At 53.3% G+C, this 17,752-nt stretch overlaps 5 protein-coding genes across 5 annotated transcripts; 4 read left to right on the top strand and 1 right to left on the bottom strand.

Moving 5' to 3' along the window:
* Window positions 1-505: 505 nt before the first annotated feature.
* BKA58DRAFT_317803 (uncharacterized protein) lies at window positions 506-1,678 on the top strand (the record flags this gene model as incomplete). The annotated part of the gene is made up of 1 exon (XM_046167643.1): window positions 506-1,678. The coding sequence occupies one exon, from the start codon at window positions 506-508 to the stop codon at window positions 1,676-1,678; it is 1,173 nt and encodes a 390-aa protein (XP_046024613.1).
* Window positions 1,679-6,469: 4,791 nt separating this feature from the next.
* Window positions 6,470-10,425, bottom strand: BKA58DRAFT_387461 (elongation factor 3). Its single transcript, XM_046170563.1, has 5 exons — window positions 9,960-10,425; window positions 7,032-9,903; window positions 6,964-6,975; window positions 6,826-6,849; window positions 6,470-6,774 (listed from the first exon to the last, which is right to left on the bottom strand). Exons 1-5 carry the CDS (start codon window positions 10,142-10,144, stop codon window positions 6,673-6,675), a joined length of 3,195 nt encoding a protein of 1,064 aa, XP_046024614.1. The 5' UTR covers window positions 10,145-10,425; the 3' UTR covers window positions 6,470-6,672.
* Window positions 10,426-11,744: 1,319 nt separating this feature from the next.
* BKA58DRAFT_317144 (uncharacterized protein) lies at window positions 11,745-12,239 on the top strand (the record flags this gene model as incomplete). Its single annotated transcript, XM_046167605.1, has 1 exon — window positions 11,745-12,239. A coding segment is annotated over one exon (495 nt), but the record flags the coding sequence as incomplete, so codon positions are not given.
* Window positions 12,240-13,076: 837 nt separating this feature from the next.
* Window positions 13,077-14,388, top strand: BKA58DRAFT_387467 (uncharacterized protein). Its single transcript, XM_046170564.1, has 3 exons — window positions 13,077-13,559; window positions 13,626-14,026; window positions 14,082-14,388. The coding sequence occupies exons 1-3, from the start codon at window positions 13,353-13,355 to the stop codon at window positions 14,275-14,277; spliced, it is 804 nt and encodes a 267-aa protein (XP_046024616.1). The 5' UTR covers window positions 13,077-13,352; the 3' UTR covers window positions 14,278-14,388.
* A 239-nt stretch (window positions 14,389-14,627) lies between these two features.
* BKA58DRAFT_387471 (uncharacterized protein) lies at window positions 14,628-17,621 on the top strand. Its single transcript, XM_046170565.1, has one exon. The coding sequence runs from the start codon at window positions 14,749-14,751 to the stop codon at window positions 17,533-17,535; it is 2,787 nt and encodes a 928-aa protein (XP_046024617.1). The 5' UTR covers window positions 14,628-14,748; the 3' UTR covers window positions 17,536-17,621.
* Window positions 17,622-17,752: the final 131 nt, after the last annotated feature.

The following is a 17,752-nucleotide window of genomic DNA, read 5'->3' on the forward strand; positions in this document are numbered from 1 at the left end:
CTTTTGGTTTCGAGAGACGCGCGTGACTGCGCTGATCTGCGTCAACCCTCAGAAACCCTGAGAGAGCAGTTCAACGTGACCCATCTCTTGAGAAGATTATGCGTTTAGCATGCATACTTCTTAGTGTTTCGGGCGTTGCTGTGATCAAAGTATGCTCGAACGAGATCACTGAAGCATTCACAAAGCTCACGCACACGGCAGCCCAGTTCGTTCCCTGACACCCATGCGATTGGCTCAGACGATCAATGAGAACTGTAGCTACCTTGAAATCATCGCCATAAACCGGACGCGAATGCAGATACTCACTTTCACCTGTTTCCATCGGCGTCTAGCGTGGCGCACGGACAAAACGCGTCGCGCGCTCAACCTTTAGTACCGTCCTTGCTCCCTACCTTTCCATTCCCCCATCGAAGCAAGTTTTCATCATGGTACGTATCTTTCCCCCCAGATCTGGCGCTATCTCTCAGTGTTGATCGTGGCTAACGTACTCGTATAGGATTTTAACATGCTTCCCCCCTCGCCCTCTGGGCCTTTCAACAACAAGAAGGCGAAGAAGGCCTCCGCGAAGATTCTTCGCAAGGCCGTCAACGCTCCCTTGCCGCAGTCGGACGATGCTGATCTCATCGTTCATGAGCAAAGCTCCAATCCTTCGGGTGAGGAGTCTTTGTCAACTACATCCGGGCCTCTTGCAGTCCATGAGACTCAAGAGGCTTCTGGTGACCTCATGGTTCTCGAGCCTGAGGAAGACCGCGACGCGACTGCGGGCCATGAGCCCAAGGTCGATGAGCGGGAAACGGCGATTCCGGACGCGCCTTGGCCGTTCATGATTCACCCGTTTCAAGACGACTCGCTCATCTTGTATGAGAGGGTCGCTGCCTTCGATCACTTCGAGCGTACGGTGAAAGCCGATCGCAAGCAGTGGGAGGAGGAGAAGGCCCCATGTGGTTCTTGTGGGAAGAGGCACCCGCCTCCGTGCGCTACGCGCAGTCATCTCGCCGCTATTAAGGGCGCCATGGCTGAGGGTAGGCAGCTTCGGAAGGAATGGGATGTCCAAGGTCGTCGCCCGCTCGGTGAACCCCAAGGGGAGATGCTGAAGCGCGAGGTGAAGATGGCGAATAGTCATCAAGGCCTTACCACACCCGCAGTGGCCGCCAAGACTGCTTTTTGCAGTACTTGTGCAAAGTACCACCCTGGTGGTGCGAAGGAGTGCACCGTCCCCTTCTGCACCAAAGGGTGTTCCCTGAACCACCCTCTTGGAGAGGCTTGTGGCGCGGCGGTAAAACGCTTCGCTAATATCAAGCGTCTACACGGAGGTGGTGATGGACCAAGCGAGGAGAAGAAGTCGGTGCCTGCGCCCTCAAAAGCAATGGCTACTGGCGGCTTTGATACTGCAAAGTTCAAAGCCTTCTACGATGCTATTGGCGACGATCCCGACGTTGCCAAATCATCTGGAGAGCTCTTCAAGGCTTTGGCCACGAAGAGACCTGCGGAGGAGCCGGCTGCAAAGCCGAGTTCCAACAAGAAGGGCAAGAAGAAGCAGAAGGCAGGTGGTGAGAGCTCCTGTCAAGTCCCGAAGCCGGCGCCGAAAGAACCTGAGGGTTCTGACGACAAAGGCAAGGCCAAGGCCAAGAAGGGCGGCGTTTCAACGCTCACTGGGACTGTTTTCAGCCATCGCTGAATAACGGGCTCACGGGAGAGGAGACAACCTCTATAAAAAACATGCTCGGGAAGCTCATCCTCCGCGTCGGTCCGGGCGGGAACTTCGTTGACTTTTGTCTTCGATGCTAAACTGAGCAGTACATCGTTAACTATATCCCCTTCAACTCTTTCGTGCAATAAAGCTAACTTGCAGACTCAGGCCCATCTCGTCAGCGACACCGAAACCTCCTCCTCCTACATCAATCTTCGACCGTACACTCTCTCCCTCAAGCGCATTCGCAAACCTGAACGACATGATGTGTCGGTGCGCCACGTTTACGATGAAGACGAGATGATAGGGAAGAGCAGAGGGTTGGCGAATACAGGAAATGAGGCACGTTGGCATACAGCAAGCGGACAACCTACATGATAAGGCCGCAAAGGAGTCACGGCGTGGCTGAGCCCATCATGTGGGAGATCTTTACTACCTGGGACTGGGTTGTTTCGAGTCACATGGGAGACTTTCACCACCGACGTTCTAGTCGAGATTGCTGGGGCGGCTGGGCCCGCAATTTCAGGGCACTACGTTTACTTGTTCCTAGGATACAACGTTATAAACTTTGGATACCAGGTCTTGAATTTGTGATTGACAGATAGGCAAGCAGATACCATTATAGAAGTGTCCAAGTCTAGTAAAGACCTCTGCCGGTATGTGAAGGGGCGATGGACAGGACTGAATCAAACATGTCCTCGGCCGGAGGCAGATCTTTACATATGTTAGACTTTCTTCAGTTGACACTTCTCTAAGATGACCGAATACGTCCGTTCAACTCGACTGGGGCTCGATAAGAATGTGATACTCATGTCGCCATCTTCCCGTCAAACGTCAAGCCGGGCTGCCCTGCTGAATGCGCCCGTCAGAATGAACGGAGATCACTGACCCTCCAAACTGATTGATCGGAATGGTGCTGCTTACTTACCTCAATGATACTTCGTGAACATGGAGCCGGTCTGGCTAAGTAGCTACAGCTGTTGATTGGGGTGAGTTGAGTCACATCGTGATGATACCGCTTCTGAATGTGCTGTCGGTATAGTTTTCTCCTTCAAGGGTTTACAGTAGACTCCTCTGACAAGAAGCATCGTGATCATCAGAGAAGTGTAAGAAAGAGAACCTGGTACCACCGTGTCTTGTATGTTCAATTGATCTAAGAATGTAGCGATCCTTGCTACAACAAGAGGTACAACGAGAAGCTTCCAGCAACTCAGAGACGTGTCCGGTACCATGAAGGACGAGCTGGGTGAGGGCAATGATGTCTATTCGCTGGAACATAGTGCCAAAAGTGGCAAAGAGGGTAAGAGCACTGATGTAAAGGCTGCTTAATTGAAAGCTGACCGTGTCCGACTGGGTCGTGTCTGATCCAGTCGGACACGGTCAGTTGTGGTGTAGGAGAGATGGAGGAGAGACCTGGAGCAGGTTTATATATGCGGAGACGGCGCTAGTGAGCTTGGACCTATAGTTGCTGCCAAGGTGAAGGTCTCCAGTATAACTAGCATGAGTCTGATAGGCAGTCTTAAGTAGAAGAGATGTTCCAAGTCTCATATGTCATTGACACGACCACGACGGTCTAGTCTTGACGAGCGGGTCTATCGTTAAAGTACCCTACATGATGGCTGGAACTACCGTCACATAGTTATGAATGAGCCTGCTGTGGTGTTTAAGTAAGATGCAAAGGCAACTCGAAGGAATGTTGATGTACGTAGAGATAGCGCTCGTGGTCTTAGATTTGTAGCTTCTGGGGCGACGCATTATCGCAATAGCAAGTTCAATGAGCACTTCCGTATTGAAGGTCGCCTTCAAACGGACGTAGCGATTACCTGATTCTACGGACTAGCAGTGGTAATGTGCACGAGAGACGGAGGAGAAGACCAAAGAGAGATGTGTAGACGCGAAGACGGCCCTATTGAACTTCGACTTTTGGCTGCGTCCGAGTTTTGATCTGGACTACCTTCGGGCGTGCGGGTGTATCTGATAGAGACATCGGACTTGAACAACTTTCCGATGCTATATATATGCCGCGCAAATACATCTTGAGATGATTAGGTACTTCGTGCGCCGCACTTTGTGTTGAACATGTCCTTCTTGCACGGTTGCCAGAGTGCTTTTCAGTCTCGTAAACAGGCTGCCTTCATCTCTGTGATCAGCCAACCAACAATTACAAGAAGTTATAGTCGATCGTAGCGGGTTCAAAGGTATTTGTGTTGGTGCTGGTGTTTGTACTACTGCCGCTCTGGTGGCGACATGACGCAGCAACGGTCTACCCCTTCAAGATGACTGCTACATTGCCTTGGAACTGATACTTAGCAATGAATGTTCTTGCTAAAATGCATACATATCCGTGATTTTCTTCTCCGTGCTTTCTTCCTGCATCTCTTTGCCTCATCACCCGTGATGACATCTTCCTTCATCACAACTGTTGCTGCTTCTGCCGAGATCTCTTCCTCAGCTTTGGCCGCTGTCAATGGCTTTGAATAATTCCAACTGTTACGTTCATTTGCCCTCACGCCAATGTTCACACAATTTCATCACGACACGCGAGCGCCATCTCCTCAAAAGCCTTTGCCTTACCCTCACTCCTAATAGGAGACGCAATGAGACTTCTTTGTCTTACTCGCGAACACTTAAATCCTAGCAAGAAACATCGCCAAATTTGGCAGAGCCTGCGTGTGTAAGCTCACGTTGAGACAGCTATTGTAAGGGCCTATCACTCGTCCTGCTATCCACGAGTAAGCTGAATTTGATTGTAAACACTGGCTCGCAGAATGTGCCTAGTCTGGACCACCCCGCATCCAAAATATTCGAGCATATCCGCAAGATCTATTTCCTCAATAGGCCCAACGTTGGCAGGGGAGTGGGCCGGCACTGACTATGCCAGTCTGGCCCAACCCGACTCAAACATCATCAAGCATGTCCGCAAGATGCAGTTCCTCGATAGGACGAACGTTGGTTAGGAGATTAGACCAGCTCTCACAGCTACAACCGTGCACGTCCAGTTTTCAACAAGAAGCGGGAGCAATTAGCGGTCATTGGGTGGGGACGATGGCGTCCAGCTGCAAGTCTGAGCTTTGTGGGTAGCTAGCCGACAGGTGACACTCTTCAAACAGCGAGAGCGTTTGGCGGTTCATGAGGGAGGAAGCACGTCGCACGACTGCGCATTTCAGCTCCGTGGGCAGTCGGCCAATGTGGCCGGTTGTGGGACAGCAAAAGCTATGGGGAGAGATTGAGTGCTCCTGTACACCGCACGCTAGTCGCCTCTGCAAGATTGCTCTAAATCGATACGCGACACTTAGCCGAGATACTCATGGATGCAGGTGTCTTTGGGTGGGCGTCGCATGACTGCGCATTTCAGCTCCGTGGGCAGTCGGCCAATGTGGTCACGCTGGAGAACAGCAGTGAGAGAGGCAGTCGGCAACCTTATATCTACTAGTCTCTGGACGGTACTACTGAACTTCGATACGCGATACTGGGCTGAAATTCTATGGATATCTTCCAAGGCCGCTCAGGTGGGTAGATATCGCACGACTGCGCATTTCAGCTCCGCGGGTAGTCGGCCAATGTGATCGTGCTGAGAGACGACACAAAGGAAGGAAGGGAGAGAGAGAGACCCGAGGAATTTATATTCACTTGTCGGACGGGATGACTGGGGGTCGATACGCGACACTTGGCCGGAACTTCCATGATGCCGAGAAGGCACCGCACGACTGCGCATTTCAGCTCCACGGGCAGTTGGCCAATGTCACCGCCGCGGAGAAACAATAGAAAAAGACCTATTCGGCCTCTCTCTATTCACTGCTCGTTGGACGAGATGACCGAGGATTGATATGCGACGCTTGGCTGAGGTTCGGTGGCTCCCCTGGGTGGGTATCGCACGACTCCACATTTGAGCTCCGCGGGCAGTCGGCCAATGTGGCCGCCATCCCTCGCGATCAACTATGTGGTTGTCCTCCTGTGGACCCTAGGTAGTCACATAGTTGATCGCGAGGGATGGCGGCCAGCAATCGTGGTAGTAGCGCACGACTGCGCATTTCAGCTCCGCGGGCAGCCGGCCAATGTGGCCGGCTGTGGTCTGGCAAAAACAACGATGAGGGAGACATATGGTGTTCCTAAATCCATAGAAAGGTGGAGGAGGTTACGAGAATTCGACACGCGACACTTGCCGAGACTTTTAAAATTACCGTTGCAACAACTTCGAGTAGACTATCGTTGTCGTAGCTGAGGCAGACTGTTGTTGACCTGCTTTGTTGGGAATTGTGATGGCATATAGCTCTCCACTATTGCGAGCCCTAAGACGAACCAGAGAACGCTCACCTGCTCTGAGTAAGAAGCTATGATTTAGGCGAAAGAGTACCAGGATACAGAATGCGCAGCCGACAGTCGCATGTAGCTGTTGTAGTCCGTGGAAGGAGAGTAGTGAAGGACGTCGAACAATCGACGACGACTGCTGGTAGTGATGCGATGCCTACATAGGCGCAGGCTACGACAGCCAGATATACACGATGCGAATGTTAATAGATGCGCGTACTATGTCGTGATGAGAAATAGCGCCAATTCCGGCGATCGTATCATGACACGCTTGCGAAGAGAAGGCGCAAGACAAGGAAGGCATTCGGAGTAAGATGTACATATCCGATGGGCCTTCTCATGGTGTCAGCACAGCTCCAGACATCAAAGCTTTATAAGCTCAGGAAGTGGCAACGATATGCGGATGGCGGAAGTAGTAGTTCATCATGGGATGTATGATGGAAGACGATCAAGCATCTGAAGGAAGCAAAGTGAAGTGTGATGGGAATCTATTTCTATCTTCTACAGATGTGAATCCGCAGATGCTTCCGTGAAGATTTTTGAGACCAGACGCCGAACAATAACCACATTATGTCATGAAAGGCCGACATGCAAGTCGGCATGCACCACAAACCCTCGTAAACCGAACCATCAATGGAAGAAAGGAAACTTTTCGGAAGTGCCGGGAGTGTCGTTTACTCGTCCTCGTCGGAGAAGACCTCCTCACCGCGCTTGCGGCGGGCCATGCGGTCCTTCTTCTTCTTCCTCATCTCGGAAGATGTGAGCTTGGCTTTCTTCTGCGGGGGAAGTCAGTATACGTTTTTTGCGCGTTTCTTCGTCATGCTAACCTTTTGTGATGCTATCTTATTACCCTATTGTCATAGTTAGCACATATCTTGAGAGGGTAGGGTACAAGGGGGCCGCCAGGGGGGTGGGCGGGTCGAATCTGGTCGACAACAGGAAGCAGGAACGGGGAAATCACTGACCATTGCATCAAACTGGCGCATTAAGTTAGCAAAGATCAATCAACATAGTGGGTTGAGTGACGACATACCTTCTCCTCTTCTTCACCGTCGTCCTTGGCAAGACGGGGTCCGGCACCCTGACCTTGCACCCAGTTGTGACCGGAAGGAGTCATGCGACCGTCCATGACAGCCCAGACTTCTTCAGTGAGGTTGGCAGTGAACTCGGCGGAGTGAGTAATGATGATAACACCACCCTCGAAGGTCTTGATGGCCTTGGAAAGAGCACCAAGGGAGTCACGGTCCAGGTAGTTAGTAGGCTCGTCGAGGACGATCAAGTGAGGACGCTGCCATGAGCAGGCAGACAGAACGACCTTGACACGCTGACCTCCGGAGAGACCACGCATACGGGAGTGAGAAACGAGCTCAGCGTCGAGACCGAAGTTGGCGCAGTGGGCCTCAATCTCCTTGCGGACAAGGGGACGGAACTGACCGCTGGCAAGAGCCTCCTTCTGGTCAACCTCGGCGACCATCTTGGCGTGGGAAGCCATGATCTCGGAACGAGGAATCCAGGCGTTGTCAGCAGACATCATGGGTGTCCAGCGCTCGTTCTTCATGCCGACGTTCTCTCCGAGAGCGAACGAACACTCGTACTCGTAGGAGTTCTTGAACTTCCTGCGGGAGTTGATGCCGATGACGCGACGCTCGGTACCCTCGATCTTGTAGACCTTGTCCATGGCCTTCTCGTCCTCCTCGGTGACGATCTTGTTGGCACGGTCCATGGTCTCACGGTCCTCACCAGTCTGGAAACGCCATTGGATGTACTCGGAAGGAGTCTTGTCGAGGTGGTGATCAATATGGGCGAAAGCGTGCTGCTTAATGTAGGCAATACGGATGTTCTCGTGGTGGTAGATCTCACCCTTGGTGGGGACAAGCTCACCAGTCAAAACGTTGACAAGGGTGGACTTTCCGGCACCGTTGGGGCCAATGACGGCAATACGGGATCCGAGCGAACACTGGAAGGTAATGTCCTCAATCTGGGGCTTGGAGGTACCCTCGTACTGGAAGCTCATGTTGGTGGCACGGAGAATGGCCTTGGCCTTGGTCTTGACACCCTCAAGGAAACCAGGCTCGGGGAACTTGAACTCCATGTCGGAGGCAGCCAACTCGTGGTAAGACTTGGCGGAGGGCACACGCTTGACGAAGTCGTCAAGGTTACCACGGTAGCGCTTAAGCTTGAAGCGCTCGTAGTGGATGACGTGCTGGATTACGTTGTTCAAGAACTTGCTGTCGTGGGAGATGACAATGGATGTGCAAGGGGAGCTGGTGAGGTAGTCCTCGAGCCACTTGACGTTCTTGACGTCCAAGTGGTTGGTGGGCTCGTCAAGGAGCAGAATGTCGGGCTTCTCGAAGACAGCACGGGCGAGCGCGAGCTTCATCTTCCATCCACCAGAAAGAGCACCGATGGTACCGTTGTACATGGCATCGGTGAAACCGAACTCGTTGAGGGTAGTCTTGACCTCTGACTCAGGGGTCTCGACACCGACGGACTTGAGCTTGCCCATAGTCCACTCAAGAACGGTCATCTCAGTGTCAGCAGAGTCCAAGTCGTGCTCGACGTAGACAGTCTTGACCTCGTTCTGCTTAGGGAAACCCTCGACCTGCTCGTTGTTGATAGCGCGCATGAGAGTGGTCTTTCCGGAACCGTTGGGTCCGAGGAGACCGTAACGCTGACCACGCTTGAGACGGAGATGAGTCTGGTTGAGCAGGATCTTAGCACCGTAGGCCAAGTTGAATGTGCAGTTGCAGAGGTCCTCGCCCTCCTCCTCATCGGGCTCGACGGCGCGCTCAGCGGCGGCACCGGGGAGAGATCGCTTGCGGGTCTCCTCAGTGACCTCCTTGGCCTTCTCGTCACCGACAAGGACGGCAACGAAAGGACCGGCGTTAGCTTGCCAGTTAAGAGGCTCGTAGTCCTTCTCGTCAATCAGCTGACCACCAATGGCACCAACGTAGTTGACGACAGGGGTGAAGCGGTCGTCGATCTTGATGCTGGAGGGGATAGCGGCCTTGAGGTGGTTGGCAATGGTGGAGATGTCACCAGACTTCTCAATCTCAGGGATCTTGCCGTTCTCGACGTGACCGACACGGATGAGGGTGTCGAGACCCTGGCGGGTCTTCTCACGGGCCTCGGGGTCAGCTAAGTTGTCGTGGTTCTTCTCAAGCGCGGGCATGAGACGGGGCAAGAAAGCGGCGACAATCTGGGGGTCCTCGACAAGCTTGCACATGTTGTCGATAATGACGGCAGACTTACGCTTGATGGCAGTCTCGCGCTCGACGAGACCACGCTCAAGCAGGGGAACCATGATAGCGAGGGTGGGCTCGTGGACGTCAGTGACGAAAGTGGTGGCACCGAGCAAGTGAACGGTCTCGGGGACGTTCTCGGGCTTAGCGATACACTTGATGAGCTCGGGAATGAAGCGCTCAATATCCTTGTTGGAGATCAAGGAGCAGAGAGTCTCCATGGTGCCGTAGGCAGCCTTCTTGACCTCAGGCTTGGTGTCCCACATGGCTCCCGAGATGACGGGAATCAGGTCGGGGACACGGAAAGCCATCTGTGCCGGGGCGCTCTTGGTGAGGGCCTCAATGCACTTCAGGTCGGTCATCTTCTCAGGCCACTTTTGTGCGTTCTCAAGCGAGTTGATGATGTGGGGGATGATGGCCTTGACGGCGTTGGGGTTGGCGGCCATGACGATGGACTCGGCGGCGGTCTGAGCAGCGACCTTGACGCCGCTCATCTTGTCACCGACTGCGGCCAGCACATCTGGCAGGAGGGAGACGAGGTAGGGCTCGACGGAGGCGGAGACGTGCGAGTGCTGAGCGATAGCACGGATGGCATCGAGAGCGCGCTCGCGGGCGACGGCATCCTTCTTGCTGGCGAGTTGCTTCTTAAGCACCTGGACAGCCCTGGCGGTTTGTTAGAGATTGCACTGTGGCGGGGAAGGAGCAGAGGGTTAACGTACTTGGTGGGAGCGTCAGCCTCCTCAATGTCGCCGTTGATGAAGGTGGCGATGGCCTGAGCAGAGGCGTTGATCTCGTCCTGGGCCTTGGACACGGTCAACTTCTGCATCATCTCCTCAAGCGCCTTGAGCGACTTGGAGTTCTCGGACTTGATGTCCTTGGCATCATGCGAAGCAGCAGGCGCCATTTTGTCGGTATAGGTGGAGGGGGGTGTGTGTAGAGAGGGTGGAAGATGTAGGTGGGGTGGTCCTTATATATGGACTGGCGGGGCCTAAAAAACTTTTGGCGCGAAAAGATAGAGTGAATCTATCCGGGGGTATCAACGCGAGGAATCTGACTCGCAACCTTTCTATGCTACCGGGCACAACGACAGAAAGAAGGGAAAGGGAGTGTGAGTGGAGAGAAGTGGCAGTCAAGGCTCGAGGGGCTCTTTAAATTTGCCCTTGCTGTTTGGTGGGATGGTGGCTCGCTTTGAGATTTTCTCGCACGGGCCCAGATCTTATCGCGCTGAGGAACCCGACACCAGCTTCGCCGCCCAGGCCTTTGCGCAATTATCTACCTATGATCTAATCCGCATCCCATTCAACGCCAAAATTTTCCTTCTTGCCGTATTTTCTCCAGTCATCTAGAACTGCCCGCAAGTGTCTTCTTATGTTTCTTCATAACAGCGTGGCAGCTGCTTTGCCGCCGCCGGAGCCATGTTACAGCCCACGTTGCAAAAGGCCATCTATGTGTGGCGAGTTTGGGTAAGGCGCGCTGACCGCCTTCTTCAACAAGACACCGTAGCCAACGACATGCAGCCAACGGTTGGGAGCCGCGGGAAATGCGCGCTGAAGATCAGGGACTGCACTAATCCAACCCGACCGCCATGTCAGCATCCTTACAATACAGCACACATCTCAAGCCACGCCATTTACAACACATATTCTGCCAATTATTCCACCTCGGCCCTTTGAAAACACCACAGCATACGACTTCTAGCTCAATCTACGGGCGTTCTCTTACTGATGGGGTAGCCTTGCCGGCCACTGTTCGTACAGCCTTGCCAAGTCGTCGCACTACGGCCACAAGCGGAGGCTCCAGACTGCATCCTGGACTACCTCCCCGATTCTGCCGAAGTCGAGGCAGCAAGCGCTTCTGGTACCCTCGCCACCCAGCGTAGAAGGCCGCCGAGCCATCACCGGCAACACGCCGTACTATACCAGGAATATTAGAGACGGTAAAATCTTCCGAGACTACTTGTCAGTATAGTGCATGACATACCGAACCTGACCGCTCTGGTGTTGCCTTGTCTGTTCCCTGCTTATAGAATTACTAATGACATCCTTGCGACGGCCCGTTACGGACGCAAAACACAATTGATGTCCTAGGCCTTACGAGAAAGTCGAACCCTGACGATGTTGAATTGTTAGACGTATGCGAACCATCGCTCAACTATATTGCGCTCCGCAAACCCCCACTTCTTATCGATACCCCGGATTCCGACGTGTCAGAGTTCCTTACAGTACGCTTGTACCAATCCGTCATACTTCAAGTATGCGCATTTATGGCATTGTTAGGTGTGCCAACGGCACCTTGTAGAGTTGTCTTATCCTTTTCCCATTGCAAACTTTTCACCAATCAGCGCAGAATCGGCCTGCTCGTCTAACCCGCCTCAAGACACATTTGTTAACGTCAACATGCAGAGGCAACCCAGGATCACCAAGTTCGTCGACAGCCTGCGCAAACTGCCCGAGGGTGAAAGCATGGAGCAGTCAAAGCTTGACCATTACCTCCAGCCTTGGTGATTTACCAAGTATCGGACGTATTCTGGGCCCGGATCTGATGAGCAATGGGACAAGCTGCTACAGAACATCACCGCTGGTGTCAAGCATCGACTCAAAGCGCATGGAGGATCAATTGAAGATCCTGCCATGATTACCAAAGCGGAGGAACTCTTCAAACTGGATGCTCGTTCAGATCCCCCCGTCCTGGACGACTTGACACTCGAAGAAGTACGGCAGCTTTACCACGATGAAACGGGAGGCCAGCCATTAAAGAAAGGCAAGGGTCTATGGCAGATCTTTATTTTAGTCGACGCAGACGTGTTGGCGAGCCCTGACCTTGGCATGATCAAATGTGCAGCGGCGGCTGGTGTGCCTAAGAATCCGAGATTCGGCCCCCAGCGTTACTTTTGGTGGCTAACCATGTCTTCCGAACATGTATTGACTTTGTGGTTTAGATTGGAAATGTATTTCTTCGAGGAAATGGACAATAGTACAGCTGGTGGCCCAGGCGCCTGATGTGACCCAGACAAATGGTGATGGGCCAGGTCCACCTCATAGCGCACTAACGCTGTGCTGTATGCGAAATGTAGCCGAGTTGCTTTGCAAACAGATGGTCATACATCGTGAGTTTTACATTTATCGTCGACATATTCTGCATGCAGAAGGCGAAGAGGGCAAGGTAGGTGTTTCGTACAGCTGTAGCAGCCATCGGCCATCCTCAATGGAGCCTACGTTGACGTTAGGTTACCTGCTTTGCATGCTGCTATCTTAATGTATGCTGCAAACCTGTTCAGGTCCTTTCATACATTGGGTGATACGATGCATGAAACACATAGACTGCCCCGTTTGAATCAGCCTCGCAACGCCTTGGAGATCGATACTTTAGCAGCTAGCCAGACACTAGTCGAATGTTCATGTTCAAGACGCGGCAAATAGCACTCTCTTAAGTATTGCATGATCATCGGCTGCCACATGCAGAGTCTAGAATAGCCACAGCACACAAGTAAGGCCCTGTATGAGGAGCTCACGCAGCTTGGTCATACAGTTTTCTCGAAGGCACTTATAGTGATGTTCCCAGGCAGCAGACCTTGTGCGCGATCATAAGAATAGCGCCGAAAGTGTGACAGGGGCGATGTTGAAAAGAATCAGGCAACACTTTTCTAGCAACATACATTCGTCTGCAGCTTTTCGGCAATTAGTACCGCAAGTATTTTGAAGTATGCCCAATCGCGATGGAGCAAATCGTGTTTGTTGCGGTCAGCGTACTGTCAGCTGCGTGGACGAACTGCAGGATGTGGTCAGTGCTGTGCTGGCCCCTCAGCCAAATTTCCGGCCATGTCCGACTCCACATCCACCACCAAATCGCTCACAGCTCAGCCGCAATGCGACCCATGTCTAACCCGTTGGGTACGATCAGCCTTCGCAGACATGTGGCGCGCGCAGTCAGCTCCGTACGAGGGTAAGTCACACTTAAAGCGTGCGTGTGATGCCGCAATCGCACTGGCCCAACCATCTGCCAATCTGCCCCTCCCCCACCGTAGGCGCAACCACCTTTCACATCATCTCTACCTAGAGCCTTCGTATACCTTTTCATCGTAGACATCAATACACACTACTTTCAAGAACGACATGTCAGGTCAGGACTACTACGGTCAGGGCCAAGGCCACGAGCAAGGCTACGGCTACAGCCACGGCGGCGCATACCAGCAGCCCCAACAGCCGCAGCATGGCTACGGAGAGCATAACCAGGGCTATCCCCCTCAAGCTCAGGCGTACGGACAGCAGCCGCACGACCAGTACGGTCAGGGACATCACAGTCCCTACCCGCAAGGACAGGTTAGCATTATTGCGCAACGTCGGCGCATCTTATTCACCAAGCTTCAGCTACTCACGTTACTGTAGAGCTCCTACCCCCCGCCGTCGCACGACCCGTACGGACAACCTCCCCAGCACGGCTACGGTGCCCCGCCCCAGGGCCAGTACCAACAGAGCTACGACCCGAACCGCAGCACTTCTCCATACCCTCCTCAGGGACATCAGCAGCAAGGCTACCACGACCCCAACCAGCAGTATGGAGCGCATCCACAGCAGGGCCATCATGACCCACAACAAGGCTATGGTGCGCCGGCATATGGTCAACCCGGTGCGCCTGGCGGCCCTGGCGAAGGCGACCGCGGCCTGGGTTCAGCCCTGATGGGAGGTGCAGGCGGTGCGTTCGTGGGTAACAAGCTCGGCGGCGGAGCTTTGGGCACGCTTGGAGGAGCGCTTCTGGGAGCAGTTGGCGCCAACCTCATACCTGATAAGTAAGCTGAATGCATACCCGAGCACTGAAACGGACATAACCTAACGCGACTCTAGGAAGGAGAAGAAGCACAAGAAACACAAGAAGCACGGCAGCTCTGAGCACGGCTCACACCACGGTTCACACCATGGGTCTTCGCATCATGGGTCGCATCACGGATCTTCGTACCACAGTCATAGCCACAAAAGTCATAGTAGGAGCCGTAGCAGGGGCGGCAAGAGCAGTTCCAGTTCCAGTAGCGACTCGGACTAGAGACACTGCGCATGTCGAGTGTTTCTGGCTTGGTAAATGCAGAGCGCACGCTGTGATGGCAAGGCCATAGTCATACTTCTCTTGAATAAGATCCGTTCATAAAGCTAAAAACGTGCTCGTCTACGCAAATGCCTGTTCCACTCTGTCAATGCGCCCGAGTCGACTTTGCTCACAGATGAAGTTAAGGGTGGCAGCCAACTGTGCGCATGCCTGCCATGAATCTGACATGCTGGTATGTATGCTTTGCATGCAGATGTGGATCAGACCCTGTTATCCCAAAGTGGTTAGGCGTGCCACCAGACAGCCCTTTTTCTCCACTCTTACTCATCGCCGCAAATTCCAAAAGCAGCCCCGCAACCACGCTATCAAGATGCAAAATTAGTGGGAATCAGTTTGCAACTTCCCGTAACAACGTCTTTAATAACCTACGAGATACTTTCCTACCTCGAAACTCACCCAACCGTCGTAAATATGGCGGACGTTTTCCTGGATTTCTTTCGCAGTTCACTACCCGATGAACTCGCGGCAGTGCTCGAAACGACCATCACAGCGACGAAAACGGGAGATTTTCTAGAAATACTCCAACTACCGGAAGCGCAACTATTGCTAGGACATCAGGACAATGAAGCCACCAAGGAAGTCAAAAGAAGCGACTTCGCCCTTTGGAGCGACTACATATTCCATCGTCTAGGGCTACTTTTATCGAAACGGAACGAGGAGGATTCTACCCCGATAAAGGAAACGTCAGCATATCGGCAGCATGTTTACTTCCTCATCGCCATTGCGGCATTCCATGCGTTCCTGCAGTCGAATGTCACTGGACCGCCACTACCTTTCAAGTCTGCTGAGACGCTGTTGTCAAAAGACGTCGCAGATGATGCCAAACTTCTCAGTAGGACGCGCGCAGATCTCATCGCATCGCTGAGTGCAGATGGTGTAGCGGCATACAAACTCACACCGAACATCGAGCTGCTGTGCCTTGCGCACACCATCCTCATCAGTCCCCCGATTCAAAAGAATATCCCCGTTTCGGCATGGGCGCGCCTCAGAGTGAACTTTGTGCATCAGAGACTGCTCAGCGAGCCGGCGCCAAGTCTACAGGATGCTATCTATGATGACTTGAAGATCGTAGAGGACTTGATCCAGAACTCGGGGAAGCATGGGGAGATCAAAGACTTGCATACGACCTTCCTCCTGGAACGAGCAGCTGTTCATACGCACCATGGCCTGGACAAGAAAGCCAAGGCGGACCTTGACCAGGCAACCTCGGAACGAAAGTTCGAATTTGCATTGACGGGACTGATGGGCAAGAGAACGAAGTTTCAACAAAAGGACACCAGTCAACTGATTGTACTCGCCCGAAGTGCGGGATCAGAAACCAATGGCGCATCTGATGAGAGCTCAAAACCAAAGGCTTTAGATCTCAATGATGATACCTTGCTGGAGTCGATCTCTTTCACCAACAACACTGCATCCATGGAAATCAAGGACGAGTCTAGTCTACCAGCATCGCTCACATCCATGGACCCATCGAACCAGCCATTGCTCGACCCGCTAGACTCCGTCATCATGCTTTCGTTAGCCGAAAGCATCAAGAACACTAATCCAGCAGATGGTCTTACAAGAGAACAAACCGAACCGTACGCTACGAGAGTGCTAGAAGGCGGTAGCTCGAACTGGCAAGTCTACACCCAAGCTCTGCTTGTGAGGAGTCGCATCGAAGGCTATAAGTCTCGGACGATGGAGCGCGGACTGCTCCAGCTCCAAGCGCTGGTTGATCAGGTTATTGCAGAGACCTCAGGCGATGCTACCACTGACGCCGAGACTGGCGAGAAGATCACTTCGTTCCTCCCACAAGTGAAGGAGAGCGAGTCGGCATCCGTTGAGGAACGCCTCCGTTACGTCTTCCCGCTCTGCTCCCCATCCCGTTGGGAGCTTGAGTCTGAGCTCGCTGCGCGATGGGTAGCCCTCGGCGGTCTACGATCTGCGCTCGAGATCTACGAGAGACTAGAGATGTGGGCTGAAGCAGCGCTGTGCTATGCTGCCACCGAGAAGGAGGAGAGGGCGCGCAAGATGATTCGACGACAACTTTTCCACGCCACCAATGGCGACGACGAGAACGTTGACCTGGACGAAGAGAAGTGGGAAGGTGCTGAGCGAGATCCACCACCAGCCGAAGCACCGCGCTACTATTGCATCCTGGGCGACATCGATAACGATCTCTCCATGTACGAAAAAGCCTGGAACGTCTCCGGCCAAAGATACGCGCGAGCTCAACGCTCCCTCGGTCAACGCTACATCTCAGCACGCAACTACGAAAAGGCCGCAGAAGCATACGCACTGTCCCTAAAGATCAACGCGCTCTACCACCCCGCATGGTTCGCGCTCGGATGCGCCTACCTCGAGCTCCTTCAATTCAAGAACGCAGTCGAAGCCTTCTCACGCTGCGTACAGCTCGACGATCAAGACGCGGAGGCATGGAGCAACCTCGCAGCCTCGCTCCTGCACCTCAAGCCCAGGGTCCAAGAAAATGAAGACGGCGAACTCCAAGAAACACGCGTAACAAACCATCCACGCACCGACGCCTTAAAAGCATTCAAACGGGCCGCAACAATCAAGCACGACAACTACCGCATCTGGAACAACGTACTCGCCGTGAGCGCCTCCACCAACCCGCCCTCTTGGGCCGACGTCGTAACAGCACAACGCCGCATCTGCGAACTGCGCGGCTCGACTGAAGGCGAAAAGTGCGTCGACGCCGAAGTAATCGACATGCTCGTCAAGCACGTAGTGTCCGCCGAAGACGGCTTCGACATCACGCGCCCCGGCCTCCCCCGCCTCGTAAACGACCTCATGGAAAAACACATCAAGCCCCTCATCACCGTGTCCCCCAAACTATGGCTCATCCTCGCAACCCTGTACACGCACACGCAGCGCCCCAGCTCCGCACTCGAATGTCATGAGAAGGCGTGGCGGGCCGTGACGAGTCAGCCAAAATGGGAGTCGGGGACTGAAGCGGAGTGGAATGCTGTTGTGGAGATGACTATTGATCTTGTAGATGCGTATGAGACGTTGGGACCGAGAGAACGGACGGAGGGGTTGGCGAGTGGCAGTGGGGAGGTGGTGGCGAAGGATTGGAAGTTTAAGAGTAGGAGTGCGGTGAGGAGTGTTATGGGCAAGGGGAAGGAGAATTGGGAAGATAGTACTGGGTGGGAGAAGTTGGTGGAGAGGTTGGAGGAGTTGAAGGGGAGGGACTAGGTAGGTTGGTAAGTATCTGGTGCTGTGGAGATTTGTTGGGGGATGAGTACTGTCGACTAGAGAAAGTATAAAAGCTTGTTTTTCTATTGGTATCTTCTACGCATATGATGATGTTCCAATGTGATCGAAGAGAGGGTCAAGCATGTGTTGGTAGGCTTTTCATTGAGCTCGCCGTGCTAGGAGGCGATCATCGCATCTGAATCCTCCTAAGTTGAGA

Source organism: Alternaria rosae (genome assembly GCF_020736505.1).
Source record: "Alternaria rosae strain MPI-PUGE-AT-0040 chromosome Unknown BKA58scaffold_6, whole genome shotgun sequence".
NCBI classification, from domain to species: domain Eukaryota; kingdom Fungi; phylum Ascomycota; class Dothideomycetes; order Pleosporales; family Pleosporaceae; genus Alternaria; species Alternaria rosae.